Source organism: Nelumbo nucifera, chromosome 1 (assembly GCF_055504915.1).
Source record: "Nelumbo nucifera cultivar China Antique chromosome 1, China Antique-T2T, whole genome shotgun sequence".
In the NCBI taxonomy this organism is placed as follows: Eukaryota; Viridiplantae; Streptophyta; class Magnoliopsida; order Proteales; family Nelumbonaceae; genus Nelumbo; species Nelumbo nucifera.
Genome location: NC_142649.1, coordinates 165,231,763 through 165,257,470, shown reverse-complemented (window position 1 = coordinate 165,257,470; position 25,708 = coordinate 165,231,763). Strand labels below are relative to the sequence as shown.

At 38.7% G+C, this 25,708-nt stretch overlaps 2 protein-coding genes across 8 annotated transcripts in view; one reads left to right on the top strand and one right to left on the bottom strand.

The window, feature by feature from the left end:
* Positions 1-6,003, top strand: part of LOC104589640 (transcription factor UNE12-like) — a 28,113-nt gene extending 22,110 nt beyond the window's left edge. For 6 of the 7 annotated variants that reach the window (XM_088895083.1, XM_010248017.3, XM_088895085.1 and 3 more), the window contains exons 6-12: positions 156-478; positions 1,008-1,100; positions 1,618-1,737; positions 2,424-2,489; positions 3,962-4,027; positions 4,836-4,913; positions 5,240-6,003. In XM_088895083.1, coding sequence (XP_088751209.1) covers positions 156-478; positions 1,008-1,100; positions 1,618-1,737; positions 2,424-2,489; positions 3,962-4,027; positions 4,836-4,913; positions 5,240-5,470 — 977 coding nt within the window. In that variant the 3' untranslated portion in view covers positions 5,471-6,003. The remainder of the gene's footprint in view (positions 1-155; positions 479-1,007; positions 1,101-1,617; positions 1,738-2,423; positions 2,490-3,961; positions 4,028-4,835; positions 4,914-5,239) is intronic. The other variant, XM_010248019.3, reaches the window with a different exon arrangement.
* Positions 6,004-8,047: 2,044 nt separating this feature from the next.
* On the bottom strand, positions 8,048-24,138 carry LOC104589639 (NADH dehydrogenase [ubiquinone] flavoprotein 2, mitochondrial-like). The gene is made up of 10 exons (XM_010248016.3): positions 23,782-24,138; positions 23,667-23,699; positions 23,501-23,566; positions 15,735-15,851; positions 11,316-11,393; positions 11,093-11,198; positions 9,252-9,298; positions 8,692-8,769; positions 8,514-8,579; positions 8,048-8,424 (listed from the first exon to the last, which is right to left on the bottom strand). The coding sequence occupies exons 1-10, from the start codon at positions 23,854-23,856 to the stop codon at positions 8,317-8,319; spliced, it is 774 nt and encodes a 257-aa protein (XP_010246318.1). The 5' UTR covers positions 23,857-24,138; the 3' UTR covers positions 8,048-8,316.
* Positions 24,139-25,708: the final 1,570 nt, after the last annotated feature.

Below are 25,708 nucleotides of genomic sequence, written 5' to 3'. Positions count from 1 at the left end.
TATCGGGCGAGGGATCTGTAACCCGTTTCGCCGACAACCTCGCTTTTGTGTTTTCTCAATCTCCCCAATCACTGTAGATGCTCTTCTTTATAACCATTAGCACATCTACTCCTTTCCCTTTCTTAACACTCTCACCGGAAATCTTTTCTTCGCAGTCTCTGGCATGGCTAATAACCCGCCCGAAGGCCTAGGTGACGATTTCTTCGAACAGATCCTCTCAATTCCTTACACGGGAAACGACTCTACTTTGGTGGGAAATGACGGGAATTTGGCGGGAACTGCCGGTTCGATGGTTCTGCAACTTAGCTCCGGCGACGGGTCTGGTCATGTTGCCGGAAGTGGGTTCCAGGGAACCGTTTTCCCTCTGGGATTGAGCTTGGAGCAGGCGAAAAGCGGTTTTGTGAAGCCGGAGGAGGCATCGGGAAGTGGTAAGCGGTTTCGGGAGGAGGTTGACGGAAAAGCTTCTTCTGGAAAAAACGTAAGAACTTCTCTCTCTGTTTGCGTTTACTTTATTTCCTTTCTGTTCAAATCACGGCCCGTCATTGACGGTTGACACGCATGTTCAGTTGTTCGCCTGTCAATGTTTTGCTTCCTTTATTGGGAATTCGATCAATTTTCTGTTTGTTGAAGGGTAACCATTAAATTGAGATAAAAGTTGCTCTTACAAGTAGAAGGAAGAATGATATCTGTGGTTTCATGTTGCATTTTACCGGCGCCCGGCGGAGTAGCCGGAAACTGGTGTTAGAATTTCGGTTGAAGTTATCGTGTTAATCACGAGATCATTAATCTATCATGATATTTAATTCTTCAGAAACCTGTTTAATTATTCTTTTCGGTTGGAAGAATGGAACTAGGGAAATTCCAAGCCAAGGGGGTAAAAATGGAAAAGTGTTAGAAGAATTTTCCTGTATATTCACGAGAAATTTCCTGAACATAGGGGCAATTTGTGAATTTGGTGGATGTGGAGGGCAATTAGTTTTTCTCTCTCTAAGTTCTGTGTTGTGCAGGATAGAGATTCCGTGCATTTGACGAATCTGTTTCCGGCGTTTGGACATGTACAGCCACACCAAGTTCGGCCTGCTGCGCCTCAGGTCCACCAGGTTTAGTGAAAAATCGCCCTTCTTCTTTTGAATCGAGTAACTTTTTACGGACGGAAATGCCCTTATTTTTTCCAATGACAATAAAGCCACTGGCATTTCTGGGAAAAGCAAGCTTAGGGGCACATGATCTGATAATTTAATCGAAGGGTCTCTGTTGATTCACAAGTCGTTTCATTTGCTGGTCTTACTGAGGAACAGTGGCACTTCTGAGTTCTGACACAATGTTGTCAGGTTACCGTGGGTCCCATGCATTTGCACGTGCTTCAGAGATACACGTACGGGCAATTGCATATGTTTTTAGTGCTTCATGGGTATTTTTGTCATTAGGGTTATATACATACGTGCCCCTGGTTTCTTGCAAATTACAATACCTGTGATATCATTCTTTGGGCATCCCTGCTTAATGTTCTAAAACTTTATACTTTTTGATTTCTATGGATTCTCTTTGATTTGTTTTTCATTGTATTTTGTTGGTGATGAATTGCAAGTTCGCTTTCTCTTTGCTTAATTTGTGCAGCCATTTCATGGCCAACCCACAGCAAGCACAGTTGCCAGTGTGCCACACCAGCCTGCCATCCGGCCAAGAGTAAGGGCTAGACGAGGGCAAGCTACAGATCCTCACAGTATTGCTGAGAGGGTAAGCCTGAATTATGCATACAAGAGGCACAATCAATCTTTTTCTAGGGTGCAGGATTTACTTTAGTAACCTTCTAGGAAATGAGAATATAGCATTCCTTCCCATTGGGGACAGTATCTATAATTCCTAGATATTATGGAAGTTGATCAAAAGAATTTAAACTAAGAGTTCCATTGCGGTTCACTATGACTCTCTCTCTCTCTCTCTCTCTCTCTCTCTCTCTCTCTCTCTCTATTCGGATAGGAGAAATCAAGAATTTGACACCACTTGATTGAGAAACTGATCTTAATTGCTGATCAAAAATATACCTTTAGTTAACATATAACCTGCTTTTAATTTACTTGCAAAATATGCTGAACCGCTGTGACATAATTTGCTTTTGGCTGTATCTAATAAACAATAAGCTTATCAGGTTAGTACAAATTAAGAATTGTGACACTTGAAGTTTTCCAAGTTTTTCAAGAATACGAATAGAGATAATTAAATTGGTGCTAAAAGATTTTATTCTGTAGACATAAATGAAGAAACAAGATATTCATGTTTAAGTGGTTACTTTCCCTTAGAACTTTACTAGAAGACCTCTCCACAAAGCTAATAATATAATTATATTTTAAAAGTTTACAGCAGAAGCCAGGTGTTCTTCCATTCTATTGTGCAATTGCTTACCATTTTCTTCTTTGATATAGTTACGCAGAGAAAGGATAGCTGAAAGAATGAAGGCTTTGCAGGAACTTGTTCCTAGCTCAAACAAGGTTATTACCTCCTCTTTTTATTCCATTGTGTCCAAATTATTTTCTTTTATGTTTCCTTATTATCATTTCAACTGCACTGACAGATTTTTTATGTTTTAATTTTAGTTACAGAAATATTTTTCCTTTCACTTAAGATGCTAGCTAGATTCTTCTCTACACTTTCCAAATTTGAGTGGTTAATGATATGATATTAAAGACCGTAAAAAAGAAAGGAAAAGAAAGATAAAAATCATTCTTAAAAGAAAAGAAAATGAATGAAAAGATTTGAGAGCCTACTTGTTTGGAAGCTAGACATTTTATTAGAATTATATGAAGCTGTTAGGCTTACAAAAACAATTGAAGGGGTAGGAAAAGGAGATGAAAGAACCAAACACATTGTTCCAAGCCAACTCCACTAAGTAGTGCCCGGTCCTCTCAACTCTATGTCCCCCTTACAGCCATCATGTTATAGGCATGTTTTAACATTTTTCTGGATATGAATTCCAGAAACAAATCCAAAAGACAAGCATTAGTGAATGAAGGCAAAACTGCAATCTCATTGGAGTAATACAGTTTGTATTAGTTAGTTGTTCAGTTGGACTATGTTTTGGTTAAAACAAGGAGGATTCATCTGTTCATTGTACTGATAAAAAAATGTATTGTACAACAGGCAACACCAAATGCCTTACCTTCAAAATTCTAATGTGTTTAACTGATCAAAGAAAAAGATATGTATGTGTTTATCAATGATGGAATCAAGAATAGTTTTCAGTGTTCCTTGACATGTAGGTACATGAGTTTTGATTTGGAGACCAAACTTGATGGGGTTTGGCAGAAAACTATTTTATGAGGACATTTTGAAGATGTGAATTTCCTCAACTTGGTGAAGTAGGGAGGTTCATCTGAAGGTTTTTAGTTGTTAGATTCCAAAATTGAAGGGTGCAATAATGTTGTAGCATGTTATCAGAAATTGGACATGGGAAAACTTTCTTGACTAAATTTCAGATGAGACTAATACTGTAGTTTTTTATACCTAAAGATGTTCTGATTGTTGACTGTTTCATTGTTCAAGACCTGGAAGCCTTTTGTGTCATGGCAGTAGTTGAATTAGTTATTTTGGGAAGTAGAGAAACTACTTTAGACGTCTAAATGAGTGTCGGATGTGACTGCAAATTTCTCAAGGTGTTAAGCATCCTTATGAGAAACTAGCATTAATGGCCAGAATTTGTGCTTGACTGTCTTCATCGATATAGTAGTTCAGTAACTCCAAAGTCACACTTTTATGCAATAAGATGAAATAAATAAAAAGTACAAGTAGTCAAGTACATATTTATGTTTGTTTATTAAGTCCTCATAAACCAAGATATTTTATTCTTTGATGTAAAGCTTATTGTGTAAAAGAAATCAGTAACAGAGAGCACATTTTAATGCAATGAATGGCAGTGTTATTTCCATTTTCTCATATATTGAAGGCTATACTCTTCCTTGTGCAGACAGATAGGGCAGCCATGCTTGATGAAATTGTGGATTATGTGAAGTTCCTCAGACTCCAGGTTAAGGTACGGCATGTATGATATTATAATCAAATTCCATATTAGGTCCATGCTTCTGATAAGGGTAAAGGGTCAATATGTGCCCTAGTTGCATATAAATTCCTTCCATGATGACAACTGTCATCATCACCATTTACAAAGACTTTCTGGTACCATTTGGCATTAGTTATCAAATCCAATTTCACTGTTCCATTTTCCGATGGGCCATGTCCTTGAGCACATGTTTTCAAATCTTTTATCTCTCAGTCCACAACTTTGTCACACTTTTGAACTAACTGTTTTTTTGATGAATACACTTTTGAACTTACTGTTAAATGTCATTATTCCTATATAATATATGCTTGGAACTATTACTTCAAAAGTTCAAATATGAACAATTCCTTCAGACTTGTTAAAACAAATCACAGACGAACTGTTAGCCATTTGTACCAATTCTGACAGCATTTCTCCAAACAAATTATACAAACCATGTTCGTACGTTACCAGTCAATAGTCATTGCAAGTATGCAACTTCATTTGCATGCTGCTATATGCTCTACAATTGAAGTTGCACCTGCGAGCTTATAGTCAATTCTTTCTTGCTCTGTTTCTCAAATGTTCATGAATAATGTCCTATTCATGCCAAAGAGCATTTTGTCATCACCAAGACCTCAGGGCAGATGTATATAAAAGGTTACAAGATCAAGTCTCCCAAGTGTCTTAAAGCCTTGTTACTGGAGTCAAATTCCCTGCATGCTTCTTTGTATCAAAACAGAAACTTGTTTTTTCAATTCATCATCTTTAATTCTTATTGCATATTTATCTTTATTAACAGGTTTTAAGCATGAGCAGACTGGGAGGAGCTGGTGCAGTGGCACAACTTGTAGCTGACATCCCACTAACCTCAGTTGAGGTAATAAAGTAGGAAGACTGTGTTTCTTTTAGTTCACATCCGTTCTATGTTTGCGATATTATCTCTACGCATTTAATGCAATTACAAACAAAATTTAAACGCTTCTTTTATTGTTTTGTAAATATTCTGTCTTGCTATAATTTTTTTTTATCTTTTGGTAATTATTTGTCTGTATTCAACTTCTATGCACCCGTTAATATGGGTTTAATTATCTGTCTACTGAATATGCAAGTAGCTATGTACCGGCAAATTTGCTTGTCTTAATTTTCCCTTCTTACCTTGTTTTTTTTCTTTTTCCTTCTTTCTCCGTATTAAAATTTGAAAAGGGAGAAGGCAGTGAAGGCGGAAGCAGCCAACGAGCATGGGAGAAATGGTCAACAGACGGAACAGAAAGGCAAGTGGCAAAGCTCATGGAAGAAGATGTTGGAGCTGCGATGCAATTTCTCCAATCCAAGGCACTTTGCATCATGCCTATATCACTGGCCACTGCAATTTACCACGCGCACCCACCAGAGGCCCCAACGGCTGTGAAGCCCGAGTCAAACACCCCTTCATAGATGTCAAAAAGGGGTGCATATTTGCATGTGCCCATCGACGACTGCCCACATACATGGTTCCAGGTCCTACCTCTCTTAATGCTCTGATTCTGACCCCACCCGGTGCTTGTCACTACTCGGAATGGTATAACAAGTAACAATCCCCCAGCATTGCAATCAAACTCAGATACCATAATTGCACTTTTGCCTTTGTTTTCTCAGTTTTGTCAAACAGGATTTGATGTCATGCCTAGAAAGAAAAACTAGAGGCACTTCTTTTGTCCTGCCAGTCTAGAATGAAGGGAAGGAGTGTCAAAGCTCTTTCCTTTCTCGTCTCTTTTTCTTTTTTTGTGCTCCTTTTTTCCCCCACTGGAGGAGGGAGCCATAGTGGTGGATGACCAGAATACTTTTGTGGTGGGGACTGTCTTTTTTTTTATAGTGGATGGTGGGACACTCTAAAAGGGAGGATGGGCACATTGGTGTATGTAATTATAATATATTCTGAAAAAATGGAATGAAAGTTGAAATGGATAATGGCCGGTCGTTTTCAGAAAGTTGCCTTGGAAGGTTGTAGTCTTATTTGAAATCATTTCTGCTTCTCGTTTTGTTTCGTGGGGTGAGTGGGATGTGTTTTCATTTTTTTTATTTGTTGCTTGTTTAAACTAAACCAATACTCCTTTTCTATTCTCATGAATCATTATTGAAGAGTGAATAATTGTAGAGAGAGAGAGAGAGAAGGCGGGGTGAGGCTACTCCCTTTGGCACCATGTCTCAATTGGATGGCCATGGTGTTGAGAAAAAAATATGTATGGGAAAACGATTGGTGGAAAATTGGATTTACTAGTCCTGTCGGTAAATGGCCTGCCAATGGCTCTGGCCCTTTGTGGCCATGACCTACTTCTATTGTTGAGATCAGCTCGTACCCTAGAACCTCAGCGGTGCAAGATTTATCTTTGATCTTCCTCAAAATCAGTATCTTATTCTTTTTTTTTTTTTTTTTGCGGTATGAATTTTGTTCCTTAAATTAGGGAGAATAATTTCAGTAGTGGGAAGAAATTCATCTGATTAAAATTTTAGAGATATTCTATGGTTAAACATCAAATAGGGAAAACGAATGATGCTGCTAGTCCTAGACCAACCCAACTAAACTTCGGCACAACTATTTGGGGATTGTTAGACTTGCACATGCTGCTTTGCCATTGCCTTAGAGCTATGACCTGCTCCAGAATGATCCCTAGTTGCAGAGTCCTTAGTATATTAAATATTTATAGCATATCACTAGTAAGCAACATGTCTTAATCTTGCCAATTGTCATCAATTCCGAGTCATTAAAAGCTCTTATCAGTGGATACTTGCCTTGGTTTTGATCCAGGTCATAAAAGTTAAATTTGAATGTATAACCTCAACTTTTATCTTTAGCCTTTACTTGCACTTGTGCTAACACTTTCCCTCACACTAGTTCTAAATAATGTGGCAGAGAGAATTGGTTTCATTCACCTATTTCACCAAATTAAATAGCATAAAGTCATTAACTTGAGGTATATGAAAACAGAAATGAATCATATGGCACATAGCCCCGCTCGAAGTGATGAGAAAATGTAGCAACTTTGACAATTCTATTTTGGATTCTGTAGTTGAGCAATTTAATACCTTCAAATTGTAGGCTTTCCCATGTGCCCTAGTATGTCTGGCTAGTGTAATGCCCAGCTAATCCTTTTCTTTTCCTTGTTATATTTATACTGTCTCATGCTACCCACAATCTGTTCCCAAATCCCACATCCCTACGACCCTACCAACAGAGCACCACTGCCGTGTATTGAGAACATCTCCCACTAAGGGAGATATTTAGAATTCACAGCTGTAATGTTCCATGGGTAGTGATGTGAGAACAGCTTGTGGGCAGTAGATCCAAGCCCATAAATTTGAATCCTAAGAATCAACTAACACGACAACAAGCTAAATGCTAAAGAATTACTGCTTGATTAAAGGAATTGGGACCTCATAAAAACTAATGACAGTGAAGAGAACTTGGAAGCTACCAAAATTAAGTATTTTACAATCCATGAGTTGGAACTGGGAAGTTGGAAATCTTAGATCTAGGGAACTTGAATAGGAACCAGTCTAACTGGTAGCCTGCATCTCAAATTTAGAGAGAGGTCAGAGAAAAGCCGTATCTAAGACAAGTCAATGCCCTATTGTTGACTTAAGATTACGTGACAAATTAATGATTTATATGATTATATCAGTGGTTTGGTGCAATTTATGCCACCGGGACAAAGGCAGGAGTGCAGGACCAAGGTGCACCTGAATCTGAATGGCAGCAAACCGTTGACCACAAATAGATTCATGCAAGAGTTCCATCAAAACGCATATTGATGGTATCAACTATCAAGCGTCTTAGTTTGCTTTGTAAAATCAATTTTAGTTGAATTTATCCAAGATATCAATCTTCTTTTGTGGTTGGCACGTCACTCCTATAGTAAGTACAAGCCCTGATCTCTCAAGATCGGTGTCGGTCATCTATATAATCGATACGTACTATTAGAAGTGGGGGTCCTGGGGGAGGGTCATTTCTTTTTCCACCTTTTCGGATCTCCGTTTTAAAGTTCAAGGGAATCAATAAACAGTTTCCATATAAATTATCAGTACAAGTGAACAAATGAAGTTGTAAGTTGGAACTCACGATCGAACAGAAAATGGATTAAACCAAATTAATCTCCGGTGGAAACTATACTGGTAGAGACTAGAGAACAGCTTCATGGTTAAGCATAAAACAAAGATAAGAGCTTCTGCCACAGAGATGCCAAGGAATATCCAAATTTTGCATTATTGAAGGAGAAAAAAAAAAACTTTTTTCATCTTAGAATTTAGCAGGCATCAAGGTCCCTGCATGGGGGAGGCTTTGGCTCACCTAGCAAAGTTGTGTTCCCTCCTTCTGGTCCACTCTTTATGCGCAGAGGATTCTGCGTGCCAACCTGCAATACAGAACAAAAATCCAACAGTTAGTTATGACTGATCATGCTGTAGGCCAGATAAATAAGCCTCCAATTTAACAGAGCCTTACTGGTGGAGTTTCCCCCCTTCTTAACATCTCAACAATCTCAACTACCCGCTTTGGAGTGACATCTTCCTGAATAAAATCAGAAAAAAAAATATGATGAATACAATTCCATGGGCACAATCATTCACTTAAAGATTCAAAATCACAAAACCATAAAACAGAAATAGATTAATGGACTCACATAATAATTATAGGTGTACCCTTCTGAACCCTTGGAATAGTCAGCCACTGTAATCATTGGAGCATTTACACAACATCCCTGCAGAAGACCACTAGTGTTATGCACTCATCAAATTGAATTTATGCCAAACCAGTTAAATAGAGTCAAATGGTAAAAACATGTCATCGTCGTCATCATCCCAACTATATGGGGTCAGTGACATGAATCCTGTTTCGCCAATCCATTCTGTTTAATGTCATATCAATTGTTAAATTGCTGGCACTTAAATCATTTCTTACTAATGCAAATGGTAAAAACATGTAAAATCTAATATTCTGTAAGCTACTCCAAAGGTGCCAACCAGCTAGTTGGTAAGTCTCCTGCTGCTCCTAGCAGAGACTTGGGGTCGAATCCCACCTGCACCTGGGTTGGAGGATGGGCTACCCCCTGTTGTGTAGCCCTTCAAAAGATATCAAAAAAAAATCTGCAAGCTATTGATATCCAAATTTAGACCAATTATTGTTATAGCTGCCAGTCAATCTGTTCCTAAGTATACTTGGAATTAAAGCAGGGAGACTCACCATGCACTCCATTTCCCCAACAGAAAACATGCCATCCTTTGTTATTTCTGCACAAAAAAGTGGAACGAACAACATCAGTTGGAAACAAAGTTATAAATTCAAACTGCACGGATAGATTGGCAGAAATGCAATGGGGAAAAGGCAAAAATAATTGTGGCATGGTTGTGGAGATGGTTGTGGAGATGGCCTTTGGAAAGAGAGAGATTGTGGTATGAGGTGGTGGGAAGCATTCATGGGAGGTCAGAGAATGGATGGGATGCTGGTGTATCGAGGCAAGCTAACCTAGCAGCACCGTGGAAGGCTATTCACAACACCCTTCCTCAATTCCTCAATTTTATCAGGTATGAAGTTTGTTCTGGCAACTCTGTTCTTTTTTGGGAGGATATTTGGGTAAGAGACTCACCGTTAAAAGACTTGTTCCCTTCGCTTTTTTCTATTTCTTTGTACAAAAAAGAGGTGGTCTCAAAATTTGTTTCACCTTTGGGAACACCCTTAGATCCTACTTGGGATTTTGGGTTTCGTAGAGGACTTAGGGATGCTGAAATTGAGTCTCTTTCTATTTTGCTGGTTGTCTTAATCAGGTTTGTTTGGATCCCTCCAAGCCAGATAAGAGAGTTTGGACTCCTAGACCCATTGGAACCTTCTCTTGTGCTTCTTTCTTCAAGTCCATCTCTCAACTTTCTTCTCACCAACCCTTTCCGTCTAAAGAAATTTGGTGCAGGCCAGTCCCCCAAAAAATTATGGCTTTTTGTTGGGAAGTATTCCATGGGAAAGTAAACACTTTAGACAACCTACAAAAGAGAAGACATTTTCTCTGTATTTCTCCTAATTGGTGTATCCTCTGTAGAGCTCACGGTGAGGATTGTTACCATCTACTGGTATCTTGTCCCTTTTCTGCAGACCTTTGGGCTTGGCTACTTTCGTTGTTTGGGGGTAGTTGGAGTCTACCAGCAGAAGTTCACATGCTCTTCAACCATTCTACCTTTTATTGGCCTACAAAAATAGGGAGAATTATGTGGAGATGTGCTCGTGCTGCTTTGACTTGGACTCTTTGGGAAGAAAGGAATCTCAGAATTTTTCAAGACAAGGAAAGGAACAGCCAAGATTTGAAAGACTGTGTGTTAAACAGGGCAATACATTGGCTGAAGACCTTGGAAATCTTCCATCAATTCTCCTTTAATGACCTTTGGAGAAATTGGTCAGCAGTAGCAAGGTGCTCATCTTTAAAGGACAAATCAATTACAAGCTGGTCTCCTCCACCCGAAGGCTCAATAAAGTTGAACTTTGATGGAAGCAGCATGGGTAATCCAGAATTATCCGGAGTGGGGGGTGCTTTGAAAAATGAGAAGGGAGAGATTTTGTTGCTCTACTCAGGTCCCTTGGGAATTGGGAACTCCATCAGGGCAGAACTCTTAGCTGTTGTACAAGGGGTGCAATTTGCAAACCACCTGGGGGTACAACACCTAATAATCGAGGGGGATTCCAAAGTGGTGGTGGGTTGGTTAAAAAATTCTGAAGAGGCTATGTGGCGATACAAGAATGAAATGAAGAAATTTAGTTGGTTGACAAGGAATATGTTGGTCACTGTACAGTGGGTGGGGAAATCAGCAAATACTTTGTCAGATGTGTTAGCTAAGCAAGGGGTAAATAGGGAAGAATTATTTTGGGCTCAGTTGTGATTATTGTTTTTCTTTCCTAGTTTACTTGTAAGACTCAAGGAGGGGCTGCAGCTCGTGCCTCTCGTTGGGATGATGTATGAACTCACTCTAAAGTTGCTTCTGAATCAATAAACTTATTATTATTCATCAAAAAAAGGCAAAAATAATTATTGCATAACTCACCATTGCGCTTAACTCCCAGGTGTTTCAGTAAGGCCTCTTCTATTTCACGTGAACCACGTATCATACAAGGTGTTGTACCACAGACCAGTAGATGGTACTTACCAACCTACATAACCAACAGACAAAGCATATATGAAGTTCACTCATGTATGCATGTAAATCTATTCAGATCATCAAAAAAATACACATCGTATATTTAGAAGTAGAGTATTTATGTGTTCACCTTTGACCGGTTGAACATTGAATAAAATGTTGCAACTTCATATACACGTATAGGAGCAACCTCTATAATCTTAGCCACCTGAACCACCAATAACAACTTCAATTACATTACATATAGCATAAAAAAGTTAAAGGATTGGGTTGCAATTCCTTGCTGTATTAATCTGGAAATTCTTCATAGGAATAAATAGATGAAGAGACAATTTATCAAAAATTAATGGAGAACAAAAGATGGCGAGAGTTCGCATGAAATTTGTGAAATATTTTTCTGCTAGAAACCATTTTGTATTAAGACATTTATTTTGAAGATGGGAATGGGGCCTCCATATAACCTCTATTTTTTTTTCTGTATCCTCTATGGATGGCTAGATTCATTATGACTAAAATCTTTTGAATTTGTGGTTCAGAGTACGACCCCTTCCATTTATGGACCCAAAGATCAGAAAATATATTTAACATCCTTGGATGTCACTTCAAAATCCTCTTATCTCCATACCTTTACCAATAAATGGTAAGACTACCTCAAACTTAAAGCAGACTAACCAACCTATAAAGCTTGTATCATTAATTTCTCCTGAACTTGGGAATGCTAAGCTTATTTCCCAACATTTATGCAATTAGCAGCTGCAACCTGTGTAATTTTTTTTATTTATTGATAGATTTTTTTTTTCACTTTAAGTAAAATTAGGAATGATATGCAAAAAAAAGACATGGTCTCCACCTCTAGCATGGCACACTTACCAAAAATATAAGGTCCTAATATTAGTTTCCCACTTAATCCAACCAACTCCTATCAGTCATCCCTACCTATGTTTTTGAACATGTGGAGTGATTTAAAAGGCGCGTCTCAAGTGCACCTAGGCGCACAGGCGAGGCGCATTTCAGGGTAGGTGCCTCGCCCAGGTCCTAGGCGCAGCCCTTTCAAAGGGTGCACACCTGGTGCGCCTTGCGCCTCAGCCCAGGCGTGCGCCTTTTGAAACTTTGATGTTTTTTTGCTTTTTTTTTTGTGTCTAGCGGCATGCCACGCCCCTCGAGGCAAGCCCAAACAAGTCCACGTTAGGTCTTAAATTCTTAGTTCTCACACAAAAAATAATGATTTTATAGTTTTAATTGCTTTCTAAGAAGACATTTTATTAGGATGAATGAATGAACAACATTGGAGTGGAGTAGAACCCAATATTTGGTAATGTTGTTCATTCATTCATCCTAATAAAATGTCTTCTTAAAAAGCAATTAAAACTATAAAATCATTATTTTTTGTGGGAGAACTAAGATTTAAGACCTAACGTGGACTTGTTTGGGCTTGCCTCGAGGGGCGTGGTACAGAAGCGGCTCATAGAATCAAGAATGTAATATGTTTTATATCACATTAGCCACTTGAAGTAATGCAATTGAGAAAAAAAGAGATTGTGGGTTTTATATGCTTGAAAATGTATTATATATTTGATTTTATTTTTAAATTCTCATTTGAATATGCTTTACATGTTATATTTATGTATTTTAATAATAGATAATAGGTTTTTTAAAACATTTATTTTAAAATTAAAGTTTACCTTGCTTAAAAAGGCAAGCGCCTCACCTTGCGCCTTGCACCACAGGCGCAAATTGACCCCTGCACCTTTTTTTGCACCTTGCGCTTTTAAAACACTGATGTGAACTAACTCCCAGTCCATAATGAAGGAACTAATATCCTTTCAAATTCTGTGAATAGATTGTAGTTTTTTTTTATCAATAACTTTGAAAATTTCTACAATCTATTCACCATTGAAAACTGTTTGGTTCCTTTTTCTTAGATCCCACAATATGACAAATACAGTGATTCTCCAAAGAAATTCTATCCATAGCTTCGAAAGGAAAAGATGGTCAAGCAACAGCTCACAAACATGATCCAGGACCCTCCAACTCAGTAATAAAGCTGAAGGGGGAAAACCAAAGAAGATACTTCCAAACAAAAATACACCTCCGAACATCTATATTACCACCCACTCATTGAGTTCAAAGAACTAAGCTGTCAAAGAGAGAAATCCCTAAACAACTTTAGATAAACATCCTCTGTTCACTCTTAACACCATTCTAAATCTCTTTAGAAAATATTGCTGGAATTTTATAAATATGTGGGTGCCTTAAGTTATAACCAACTCACTTTTGTCCCACGTGCACCAATAAAAATAAGAATTCACAGTGGGATCAGCTACATAAATCAGATTTTGAGAAGACAAATGGAGTTCAACATGGAAACCTTGCAATGTCTTCCCTGTTTATACAACTTAAGCTTGAATAGAAGTTGTGCAATGAGTGAATGCTACACAAAAGTAAAGATCAGATTGTTTAGAATCCAACATTCATTAGGCCTCCATTGGTTTGGGAGTTAGAATTAGATGAGCTTGTTTGTTTTTCTGATGCAAAAGATAAAAGGGTGTGAACTGAAGACTCAAATGCATAACTCAGTGAATTCCTTCTACAACAAACTAAAAATAAGATATTAGGTTCAGCTGAAGAAACACCAACATCATGCTTTTGCTAAATTATGGGGGAAACCTGCCCTTCCCCTAGACTTAGAGTAGAGGCCTTTACATGGCTAGTGATATTGGAGATGATTCCTACTCAAGACCAACTTCAATCAATGGGCATTAACTTGGCAAGTAGGTGTTCTGTTGTCTTCCATGTGAAGAGGTGGCGAAATGCAAACCACTTATTTGCCACATGTGAAGGTTTCTAAGAAAATACGAGGGTTCTTTCATTTTATGTCTAATGTGCAATTGAGGATTTGTGAAAAAAGAAATGATCATTGGCAGATCACAAACAGTGAGGTCCAAAGCCTTGATCACCCATAGAAAATCCTTCAAGCCCTATTGCTGCCTTTTCTGTGAGAGTGTGAGTTCACTGGAAGATTCAGTTCAAAAGATAAACAAGCATGGAGAAAAAGCATCACTTTGTTCAACCCCCCCCACCCCCACTAAAGAAAATAGACATTGAAAAAGAAATCAGGAGAGGGGACAGAACCGCCACAGAACTCAGAACTGCTCTCCCTCCACCAAATTATCCCCATTTTCCTTAGCAAGGTCAACAGCTGATACAAAGTAGAAAAGGGGATACAACTTTTGGAACTGACCACTTTCTCAATTGCCATAGACAAACAAACTTCCTTTTCAACTGCACCAGATGCCCTCTTGGTTATCTAAGAGAGAAGGTACCTGCTTTTATGATTTTATCTTCCCTTCTTTAGGCTCAACAGTGTTACACCATTGATACACTGCCAACTAGATTACCTCCCTACATATGAATTCTGAAAATGACTAGAACCATCACTAATGTTAGGAGGCAAAACCTCCAGCCAGTTACTGCCCATTGTTTCATCACTCCTGGTCCTTCATAAGCCAGCCTTTGAAGTATTTGTTAACTAGTACAAGCCCAGGCCCACTCCCCAGATATATAAATATGTGGATCTATGTTAGGACACTAGAAAGGGAAACCACTTCCTCACCTATTTGACCCACCCCAAAGACTTAATTCATGGATCCACTATACTAGTAAAGGTTGTATCAGCAAGGGATCCCAAATCAGCACACTCCTGAAAGTTCTCTGAGTTATGATATACCCTGCCTAGATCAAACCTATGAGGCTATGACCTCCATCACACAAAGCATTTGAATTGTGGTGGTATGCTCTCCATCTGAATGTTAATGATAATAGAAAGTTAAAATGCTTTCTGCTTAGTGCATGCCCCCTTACTGTTGTTAGATTGTTACTATTTTTCTTGAAATTATTGTTTATTTTTTAAACACAAACAGAATCCTAAAAGCAAGCAGAAATTTGGATACATGCTTTCAGAAAAACATAAATAACAACACTACGGCTTGAATTTATTAAAAGAAACACCAAAGACAAGGGTTCAAATTTTCTTTCAGAAGAAATTGCAAAACAAAGTGCAACAATCAGAATAATGGCCATTTTTAGCAAAGATTGTCTCAATCTATGGTTTCAGGATTCCTTGTGAGTTGTGACCAACAACAACATAATGAATGATATTAAATACAAAAACAACAGAAGGGCTCAAATTTTCTTCCAAAAGAAATTGCAAAAAGAAGTGCAATAATCAGAGTAATGACCAGTTTTAGGCTTTTAGCAAAGATTGTCTCCATTCATGATCTCTAGACTAGCTGTGCATAAAAAACTTGGAATAGTCATTGTGGGTGTAGAGGTCAGTAAATAGTAAAGATGCAGCAGATTTTTAGTATCTTTGTACTTCCTTATACCTAATAAAGTTTCTATATTACTTAACAGAACAGAAAGTATACATCCAGGTCGTTTATATATAAGGGGTTACAAAGAACCATGGAATCGAGCATGTAATAAATTTCTTATAGATGCATGGAACAGAAGAACAAAAAAGTGCAAAGAATTTAGAATGCTAACATACTGCATTCATTGCTGATACTGGTAGCCACCCTCCATGCTGTTGCTGTGCAAGATCCAGTAGAGGGATAACTGCAGATTGCTTGTAGTTGGATGGATAATGAGACAATATCTCCTTAACCTACGAATGCACATAACTAGTGTCAATCTTCCAATATACAATAGCTTAATAGTGTAGCATTTACAAGCAAAACTAACTACTTTATTACTAACTGTTGGAAAGTAGAAGATTGACTCTCTGATTGATTCTCCATAATTTTAGGTCCATCAGTTTAGAAAACTTAATTTCCTAGAATCATGGGATATTAATTGGAGAATCCCACTGATATAAAAATTAGTTTTTTAGGAAAAGTTAGTTTCCTATTTTATCACCCTGTAAATTAGCTCTGTAATTCTATATAAAGTTGTGTATATGCTCCTTCCAATACAATACAATCAATTCATTTTTTCTCTCAAATTTTCACATGGTATCAGAGCCAGGTTACAACTTAATCCACACATAGTATCTCTTTGGTCATCTCTGCTGCTGGTTCAAGAACTCTCTAACAGTATTTGGGAGGTTCTTGAGTGTCCTTGATTCTTCTTCGAGATCGGCTACAGATCTGAACTCTACATTTTTGCTTCTTCTGGACTGCTGCGCCATTGGATTCATCCTTTTTTCTTGGATCTCTTTGTAGAGACATCAGATCAGTCTGAAATCTTAGATCTGGTGTTGCCCAGAGCAGATTTACTGAATCCCTTTGGTTTGGTTTGGATTTTGAGTGGTTTCGATCCACTCTTCAGTTTGGTGGAGCATTACAGTTACCTTTTCTTTTACATTGGCTGAAAGATTCTTTAGGCCTTCATCGCCAACACTTACTAAGTTTTCCAGACCTTCATTGTCTGTTTTTCTCTCTTTCTTGAAGCCCGCCCAATATGTCAGAAGCCACTGTATCAAATACCACTGCACAATCGGAAGAAGTTTCCTCACATCAAGCATATGGTGACCTGCAAAACATTCAGGCAGCATATAGGTTGAACGGGAAAAATTATTTGAAGTGGTCTCAGTTTGTTCGGACATATTTAAAGGGAAAAGGAAAGCTTAGCCATCTCTTAGGGACGGGACCGAAGGAAGGAGATCCAAGATTTGATGCATGGGACGAAGCTGACTCCATGATCATGTCATGGTTATGGAATTCAATGAACCCTGAAATCAGCGACATATGTATGTTTTTATCCACAGCTAAAGAGATCTGGGATGCCGTCCGACAAACATATTTAAAAGCACGTGATGCAGCACAAGTGTACGAAATCAAAGTCAAGACTAGAGCAACTAAACAAGGCAGCAAGACAGTTACCGAGTATGCAAATTTACTGCAGAACCTGTGGCAAGAACTCGATCATTATCGGTGCATTGAGACTAAATGTGCAGCGGATGCAGCAATCCTAAAGAGTTTTATCAAAAAAGATCGCGCTTATGACTTTCTTGCAGGACTCAACGCAGAATTTGATCAAGTTAGGGTCCAGATTCTCAGCAAAGAAGAGGTACCATCTCTAAATGAGACTATTTCTCTGATTCGTGCTGAAGAAAGCCGTAGGGGGGTTATGCTTGAACCCCAAGTACTAGAAGGTTCAGCCATGACTACAAGGATGGAACAACCAAAAATACTGGAAGGAATGAAGACAGATTTGTCCTCTGCACGGGACAACAAGGAGTCTCTTTGGTGTTCCTATTGCAAGAAACCAAGGCACACCAAAGAGAAGTGTTGGAAGCTGAATGGTAAACCATCGAATAGGGAATGGGGCTACCGAGGAGGACAACAGAAGAGTCGAAGTCAAGCTAACTTCACCACAAATCAGCCGAGCCAAGAAAAGCCTCCAAACAAGACCGAGTTCAATAAGGAGGAGATCGAAAAGTTAAGGGGGCTTCTGGGATCGTTGGAGAAACCTAGTGGTACAGGCTCTCTTGCAATCTCAGGTAAGTTTTCTATTCCTCACGGACTAAATGTCTCAGATGAACCTATTAGGGATTTATGGGTTATTGACTCAGGAGCCACAGATCACATGACTCACTCCTCACTACATTTTAGCACTTATACCCCCTGCCCAAGCAATCGAAAAATAGCCATTGCAGACGGTTCCCTTACTACCGTAGCTGGCCTTGGGGATATCCATATTAATCCATCACTTACACTAAAAAGTGTCCTTCATGTTCCAAAATTGTCCACTAACCTAATATCCATCCAAAAACTCACCCATGACATGAACTGTAATGTGCTTTTCTATCCTTCTTACTGTATATTTCAGGACCAGGATTCGAGGAAGAGGATTGGACTTGCTAAGGAGAAGAATGGACTCTACTATCTTGAAGAATCATGCAAATCAAATATTGTCCAGGATAAGTTATCTCTGTCATTCCTTTCATCATCCAACAAAGACACCATTTGGCTTCATCACTTTAGACTAGGACATCCATCTTTTGGAATTCTGAAAACTATGTTTCCCTCATTGTTTAAAGGATTGAGTGTTGAATATTTTCATTGTGATGTGTGTGAATTTGCAAAACACAAGCGTGTGCCCTTTCCAATCAGTAACAAGAGAAGTTCAGTCCCATTCTTTTTGATCCATAGTGATATATGGGGACCCTCCACAGTTCCAAATGTGTCTGGCTCACGATGGTTCGTCTCTTTTATTGATGATTGCACTAGGGTCTCTTGGATCTTTCTTCTTAAATCTAAATCAGATGTAAGTAGTGTACTCCCAAATTTCCATAACATGATCCAAAATCAGTTTGGGGTCAGAATCAAAAGATTTGGATCGGATAATGCACGGGATTATTTCAACCAAACTTTATCCCCATATTTTCAAAAAGAAGGGATTATCCATGAATCCTCCTGCATTAATACTCCACAACAAAATGGAGTAACAAAAAGGAAGAATGGCCATCTACTAGCTGCAACCCGAGCCTTACTTTTCCACCGGCATGTTCCAAAAACCTATTGGGGGGAAGTTGTGCTTACAGTCGCATACATTATAAATCGATTACCTTCAAGGGTGTTGGGATTTAAAACACCAATGGAAACACTTTCTCAATTTTATCCCGATCTACGTACCACAAATAATCTCACCCCAAGAATCTTTGGATGCACTGCTTTTGTCCATGTTCATACCCATAATAGAGGGAAGTTAGATCCAAGAGCCGTCAAGTGTATTTTTGTGGGTTATTCGTCCACCCAAAAGGGTTATAAGTGTTACCACCCACCTAAAAAATTTTTTGTCTCTATTGATGTCACTTTTGAAGAAAAAACACCATATTTCACTCAACCTTATCTTCAGGGGGAGTCCTTGTCATTCATTGAAGATAAGGACAGAGATTTGTTCCCGCTTGGTCTACCTACAGTTTCTCAACACCCAAACTCAGCATCTATACCAGTTCAATTCGTATCTGCACCTATCGAACCAGCTCAAACCAAACCAACTTCTTCACCCATTCATACTAGACCCATGACAGAGAATGATGAACTTTGTGACTCTATGAGATTGCAGGTATATTCAAGAAGAAGAAACCAGGATCCTAATCTTGTGCAGGTTCAAGATTCAACTCCTAATCCTGAGAATGAGGTAAATACAGTTCCAGAAATTTCTTCTGAATTAGCATCTGACCAAGATCTTCCTATTGCCCTTAGGAAAGGCACAAGAGAATGCACTAAACATCCCTTATATCCCTTAGCAAATTTTGTGTCCTTTAAAAAATTCTCACCATCACATAGGAGTTTCCTAGTTAGTCTAAACACCATTGATATTCCTAATACTTTATCTGAGGCATTATCTGATGAGAAACGGAAAGATGCTATGAGAGAAGAGATGCAGGCTCTAGATAAGAATCAAACATGGGAATTTGTTGACCTACCACCAGGAAAGAAACCCGTGGGCTGCAAGTGGGTTTTCACAGTAAAGTACAAGTCAGACGGCTCTCTAGAAAGACACAAGGCAAGACTCGTGGCAAAAGGATATACACAAACCTATGGTGTTGACTATCAGGAGACATTCGCTCCAGTGGCTAAGATGAATACGGTAAGAATTTTGTTGTCACTAGCAGCTAACTTCGACTGGTACTTGGAGCAATTTGATGTAAAGAATGCTTTTCTTCACGGTAATTTAGAGGAGGAGATATACATGGATATTCCTCCGGCTTCAAAGGAAATCTAAAAGGAAATAAAGTTTGCAGGTTGAAGAAAGCACTATATGGTCTCAAGCAATCACCTAGGGTGTGGTTTGGAAGATTTAATAAAGTTATGCTTGCCATCGGATACAAACAAAGTTAGGGAGATCATACACTCTTTATAAAGCATTCGGATGCAAGGGGAGTCACGGCTCTTCTGGTATATGTCGATGACATAATTGTGACAGGAAATGATGAAAAGGAGAAGGAAGCCTTGAGAAGATGCCTAGTCAAAGAATTTGAAATAAAAGAACTTGGGAGATTGAAGTATTTTCTAGGGATTGAAGTAGCTCATTCCAGAGAAGGCATCTTTATCTCACAACAGAAATATGTAACAGATCTTTTAAGAGAGACAGGAAAGTTAGCATGCAAACCATCCTCCACACCGATTGAGCCAAATCACAAATTGGAAGAAGCAAATGAAGATCCAGCCGTGAATAGGGAAATGTACCAAAGATTAGTAGGAAAACTTATATATCTTGCCCACACAAGGCCAGACATAGCATATGCCGTGAGCGTGACTAGCCAGTTTATGCACAACCCAAAAGAGGTTCACCTACAGGCAGTCTATAGGATACTACATTACCTAAAGGCTAATCCTGGCAAAGGAATCTTGTTTAAAAGAAACACTGGATTAACCCTAGAGGCATACACCGATGCAGATTATGCAGGCTCTCCCATGGATAGGCGGTCCACTACAGGTTACTGTACGTTCCTTGGAGGAAATCTTGTGACATGGAGGAGTAAGAAGCAGAATGTGGTAGCTAGATCAAGTGCGAAGGCAGAATTCAGGGCAATGGCTCAGGTTGTATGTGAATTACTACGGCTCAAGATAATTTTGGAAGACCTAAAGAATAGATGGGAAGGTCCAATGAGATTATTCTGTGACAATAAGTCAGCTATTAACATTGCTCACAATCCCGTCCAACATGACAGAACAAAGCACATTGAGATAGATAGGCATTTCATAAAGGAAGAGCTGGATAGCGGATTAATTTGCACTCCATACGTCTCAACGAATGGTCAACTGGCAGATGTGCTGACAAAAGGGCTTTGCAGTGTGGCATTCCAAGGACTTATCTCCAAGCTGGGAATGAAAGATGCATATTCACCAGTTTGAGGGGGAGTGTTGGAAAGTAGAAGATTGACTCTCTGATTGATTCTCCATAATTTTAGGTCCATCAGTTTAGGAAACTTAATTTCCTAGAATCATGGGATATCCTAGAATCATGGGATATTAATTGGGGAATCCCACTGATATAGAAATTAGTTTTTTAGGAAAAGTTAGTTTCCTATTTTATCACCCTGTAAATTAGCTCTGTAATTCTATATAAAGTTGTGTATATGCTCCTTCCAATACAATACAATCAATTCATTTTTTCTCTCAAATTTTCACACTAACAATGATCAGGGAGCTTTTCAAGCAAACAAATTCTTGAATGTATCAATAACTGAATGGATGGTGGAACATTATAAGATAGATACATACAACTATCTATATTTCACATCTATATCTGTCAGGCCCAGGATTGAGTAACTTATGGTCATGGAATTAACACAACCATTAGATACTGACATAGTAGAAATACCCCAGAAACAAGGGAAGAGAATACAATAAAAGACCGTATAACTAGTAGCCAAACCAAATACAACACAATAAAAGTGGTAAAGGAGCAAAACACAGAAGATAGACATCTAAGTAGAAAACAACCCAGTACAACTTAGTCAGGCCTACTCCTCTTTCCATGTTATCAGCCAATAAGTGGGCTGATCTATAGGTAAAACTAAGAACAAATATAAGGAACCCATATGTCTAACCTCTACAGTGTGGTGATGCCAAAGGCCCCCATCACCCTCTCCTATCAAGAACTCTGTGAACCACCTTCCACCTCTAGATGTGGTAAGCCTCAAAAGTAGATCAACCTGAGCCCTTGTAGTAATAAAAATGTCTTTGCTTGAATCAGATCTCTAATGCCAATAGGGCCCAAGAGCACCAATATGATTTCCCCATCCTTATCTCTAAAAGATCTATCCACTCCAGCAAGTCCAGCATTCCCAAGGCAAATGCTCAAAATTTAGTTTGACCACACTAAGGGTAAAACCAACTCTATGAAACGATGACTATGGGTTCACAATTTCAGAACATAGATCACCTCTGACCATATCATCAATCAAGAAGTCTACAAACCCCTCTCCAGTAGGAAAGTGAGCTAGTCTAATAGTGATGAAGTTTATCACTGCTTTAAAGGGTTGTTTCTTATTTGAAAACACTATAGCATGTCTCTTCTCCAATGTGGACCACAGTTTGGCTCCATCAAGCATCTCCACATAATTTTTCCCCTCTTATAGGAAGAATAGATGAAAGTAGACCCATATAAACATGGAACATAAGGCAAAGGATGCCAATGGGCAACAAATAAGGATAAAAGTTCGCTCTGTAGTCTGCATGCCAAAGACATACAACAGGTAACACATGGGTAAGGCCTTAAGGGGTTACCTCACCAGTGTGTTGATTCTTGGTAGGTTGTATTGTTCAATTATTGATTACCTCACCAATTGTGCTACAGAGAAAGCACATATTAGGCAATAGGATCCAAGGTTCCTGATTTCCTTCTATGCCAGAATATTTCAAAAGTGTGCCATTTTTTGTTGCACAACTTACCAACCAAAAAAAAAAACCTAACTTTTTTTCTTTTTTGTAGGGTTGGACCAAGCAAATATTGCTAGACCTAAAACACAGAAGTGAGAGAAGTGCTTAGATTATGAACTTTGGAAAAAATCTATATGTGAGCATGGAAAGATACCATGAGAATCAATAGACCATACTCAACTATCAACACTTGAAAGAAAAGACACAACAATTGAGAGATCCATAAAACAGATGGAATCCAAAAACTCATGGTCATGCAAACCATTTCAATGCCAAAATTCTTAAAAGGCTAGAAATAGACAGATGGCCTACAGAACATATAGGGAAATTCTTATAACAGTTTATCGTGTAATGTCCAGGGAATTTATCACAAGGTGGGGTATCATCCTGTGGCATATCTTCAAAGAATTTAACCTTATTTCCATGAAAAAAAAATCATACTTGATAAAACAAGAAAAATAAGATAAGACAGCACTAACAGATAACCAAACAAAGAATGGATGCCCTACTAGAAAGGCTCTATTTTCATATTAGATCTCTGTTGGGGGCTCAGCAGAACAAGAGTGATCAAAAATATAATCAATTGAGTAAACCAATAATGCAAATAACAAGTAAACGTTAAGCTCTTCAAACTATGTCCCAGCATTTAGCAAACACCAGAGGTAGCTCGAATTTCATCAATTTTTTCGAATAAATACATAGGGTTAAACCCTATCAGTGGGCTATCTTGCTTGGGTCGTCATCTAAATATAACAGAGAAAAGGGGCAAGGGCGCCTACAGAACATATATTGCATTTGCCTTAATCCAACAGAACAAAGTTGCAATATTTGTGCAGGAAAAAAAAAAAACAGCATCTAACTGGGCACGTATTGAAAAGAGGAAATACGTATGTAATGGTCTCTTTCGTTATATGCTTACCTTCTCCTTATTAGCCTCGCTGAACTCCCAAGGAAGGTCGCGATTGTTATCCGGAGAATCGATGTGCTTTAAACAGATCAAATCATCAAAAAGAAATAAATAAATAACCAGTAAAAATATATTTGAAATTGCAATTGAGATTACTACCAGTGAAAGGGAGACTCACGTAATTTAGGGCAGTGGAGAAAGAACGAGAGCTCTGCAAAAAACAATATGAGCATAGATAAAATTAGAGAGAGAGAGAGAGAGAGAGATTGAGATAGAAAGGATCAGATTGATACCTGGGGAGACTGACGGAATATCTGGCGGATCTCGAGAAACCGTTTGCTCGCAAGACGAGCTGCTGGAGCAAACATGGCTACGGGCTTACGGTGTGCAGAGCTGGGAGAAAAGTGGAGGAAGAGGGGGAAATGCCCGAAGGTTGTTTGATGGGAGGAACAGGGAGTGTGTAAAACGCACCCGGCGTTTGGTAACGACTAACGGTGCCTGACCACGCACAGACGCACTCCACTCGTGTGATGTGTCTAAACAGACTAAACCCTTACCCTGTGAGCCTGCGACCTGCGTTGGACGAATCTATTGCGCAGATTTATGCGACTCTAGATCTGCTGACCACAAAACGCTGCGCAGAACACTCTAAAGCCGCACATCAGGAACCTTGTACTTATATTGTCAATCATGCGAAGATATTTCCGATGTGTGGCTGTAGTATCTTGTGCACGGACAGCGATTATGATAAGCGAATAGGACTGCAAACGGATCGGATCGGATATGTTTGAATCCAAATCGGATCTAATATCTAGTAGACTTGAATCGAATTCAAATTATAATTAGATATTAAATAATATAAATAAATCAGGCTAAAAATGACCAAAATATTATATATTATTATTAAAATAAGCTAAAAATGACTTTAATAATATATTTTATGAACAAAATGAATTGAAAATTATTTGTATAAAACTTGATCATATGACAATTTAGTGAAGAATATAACATTAAGACCAACTTCAATGATATATAATATAATTTTTAAATATATATGAGCATAAGTCAAATCGAATCGAGTCATATGGAATCAGATAGGGGTAGATTCATATTTGATCCAATTGTAAATTAATCAAATTCAGATCAGGCTTAATATAATCAATTTTAAATTTGGAATCGGATAATTAGATACCGTTTGCAGCACTATCAGCAGATCCGAACTCAATTTATACAGGTCATGTTTGGCCTTCGCAGCTGATATGAAAGCAGGGGCTGGGTAGAAAATTTTTGGATTTGAGCCAGGCCGAGAAGCCGGTCCAGCCCTATAGATTTTAAATATTTAAAATACTTATATACTCAATAAGGTGATATTAGGGTCGTTTGATTGCTCAAAACTCTTCGGGTGCCTGTGTTTTCGGTATCATAAATTTTCTCATTAATATAACATTAGTTTAATTATTTATATTATATCATACATGTATATGCATGTCTATCTTATTCAATTTTTTTGGTCAAAGTGTGTGTTAATGTATACAATTCCAGTCCAATATAAACAACCACCCAGAGTTTGGGCTCAAAAATAGAAATCAAATTTCAGCTGAAATGGGATTTGATGATGCGCATTTCAGCAGTTCCCGGTTGGTAGGTGACTCAGATGCCTGCTGAATAATCCCTATTTGGAATGTGGCTTGGATGCCTAGTTGAATGGTTTCTATCTAGAAGGTGGCTTGGACGCCTAGCTGAATGGTTCCTACCTAGAAAGTGGCTTGGAAGCCTAGCTGAATGGTAACGAGCTAAAGAGGTGGCTCTGATGTGACCTGCAAGGAAACAGTGTCAGACTGCCCGAGTTGCTTTACCCAGGGTGGGCACTCCGATGCTTAAGTTAGCGAATCAGAGATTTTAAGATAGCTAAATGTGAGAAAGCTGCGAGAACTAAAAATTGCGCATCTACCTAGGTCTCAAGGATTGACGCCCTTATATAGTTGGGCTACCGTGGGTATTGCGAAACACTCCTGGAATCCTCGGTCCATGACATAGGGGTCCATTCCGCTTTGGAAGGAGGATAACGTGTTAGTTAACAAGGCTTACCATTTCCCTCCAATTCGGGCGGGATGAGGATAAGGCCTATAGTTACGCGGAGTGATCCCGAAAGGTTTGGAGACAACTGACAAGCTTCTAGAGAGGTAGGTCGCCAAGTCGGCGACAGAGGCTAATCGCCAA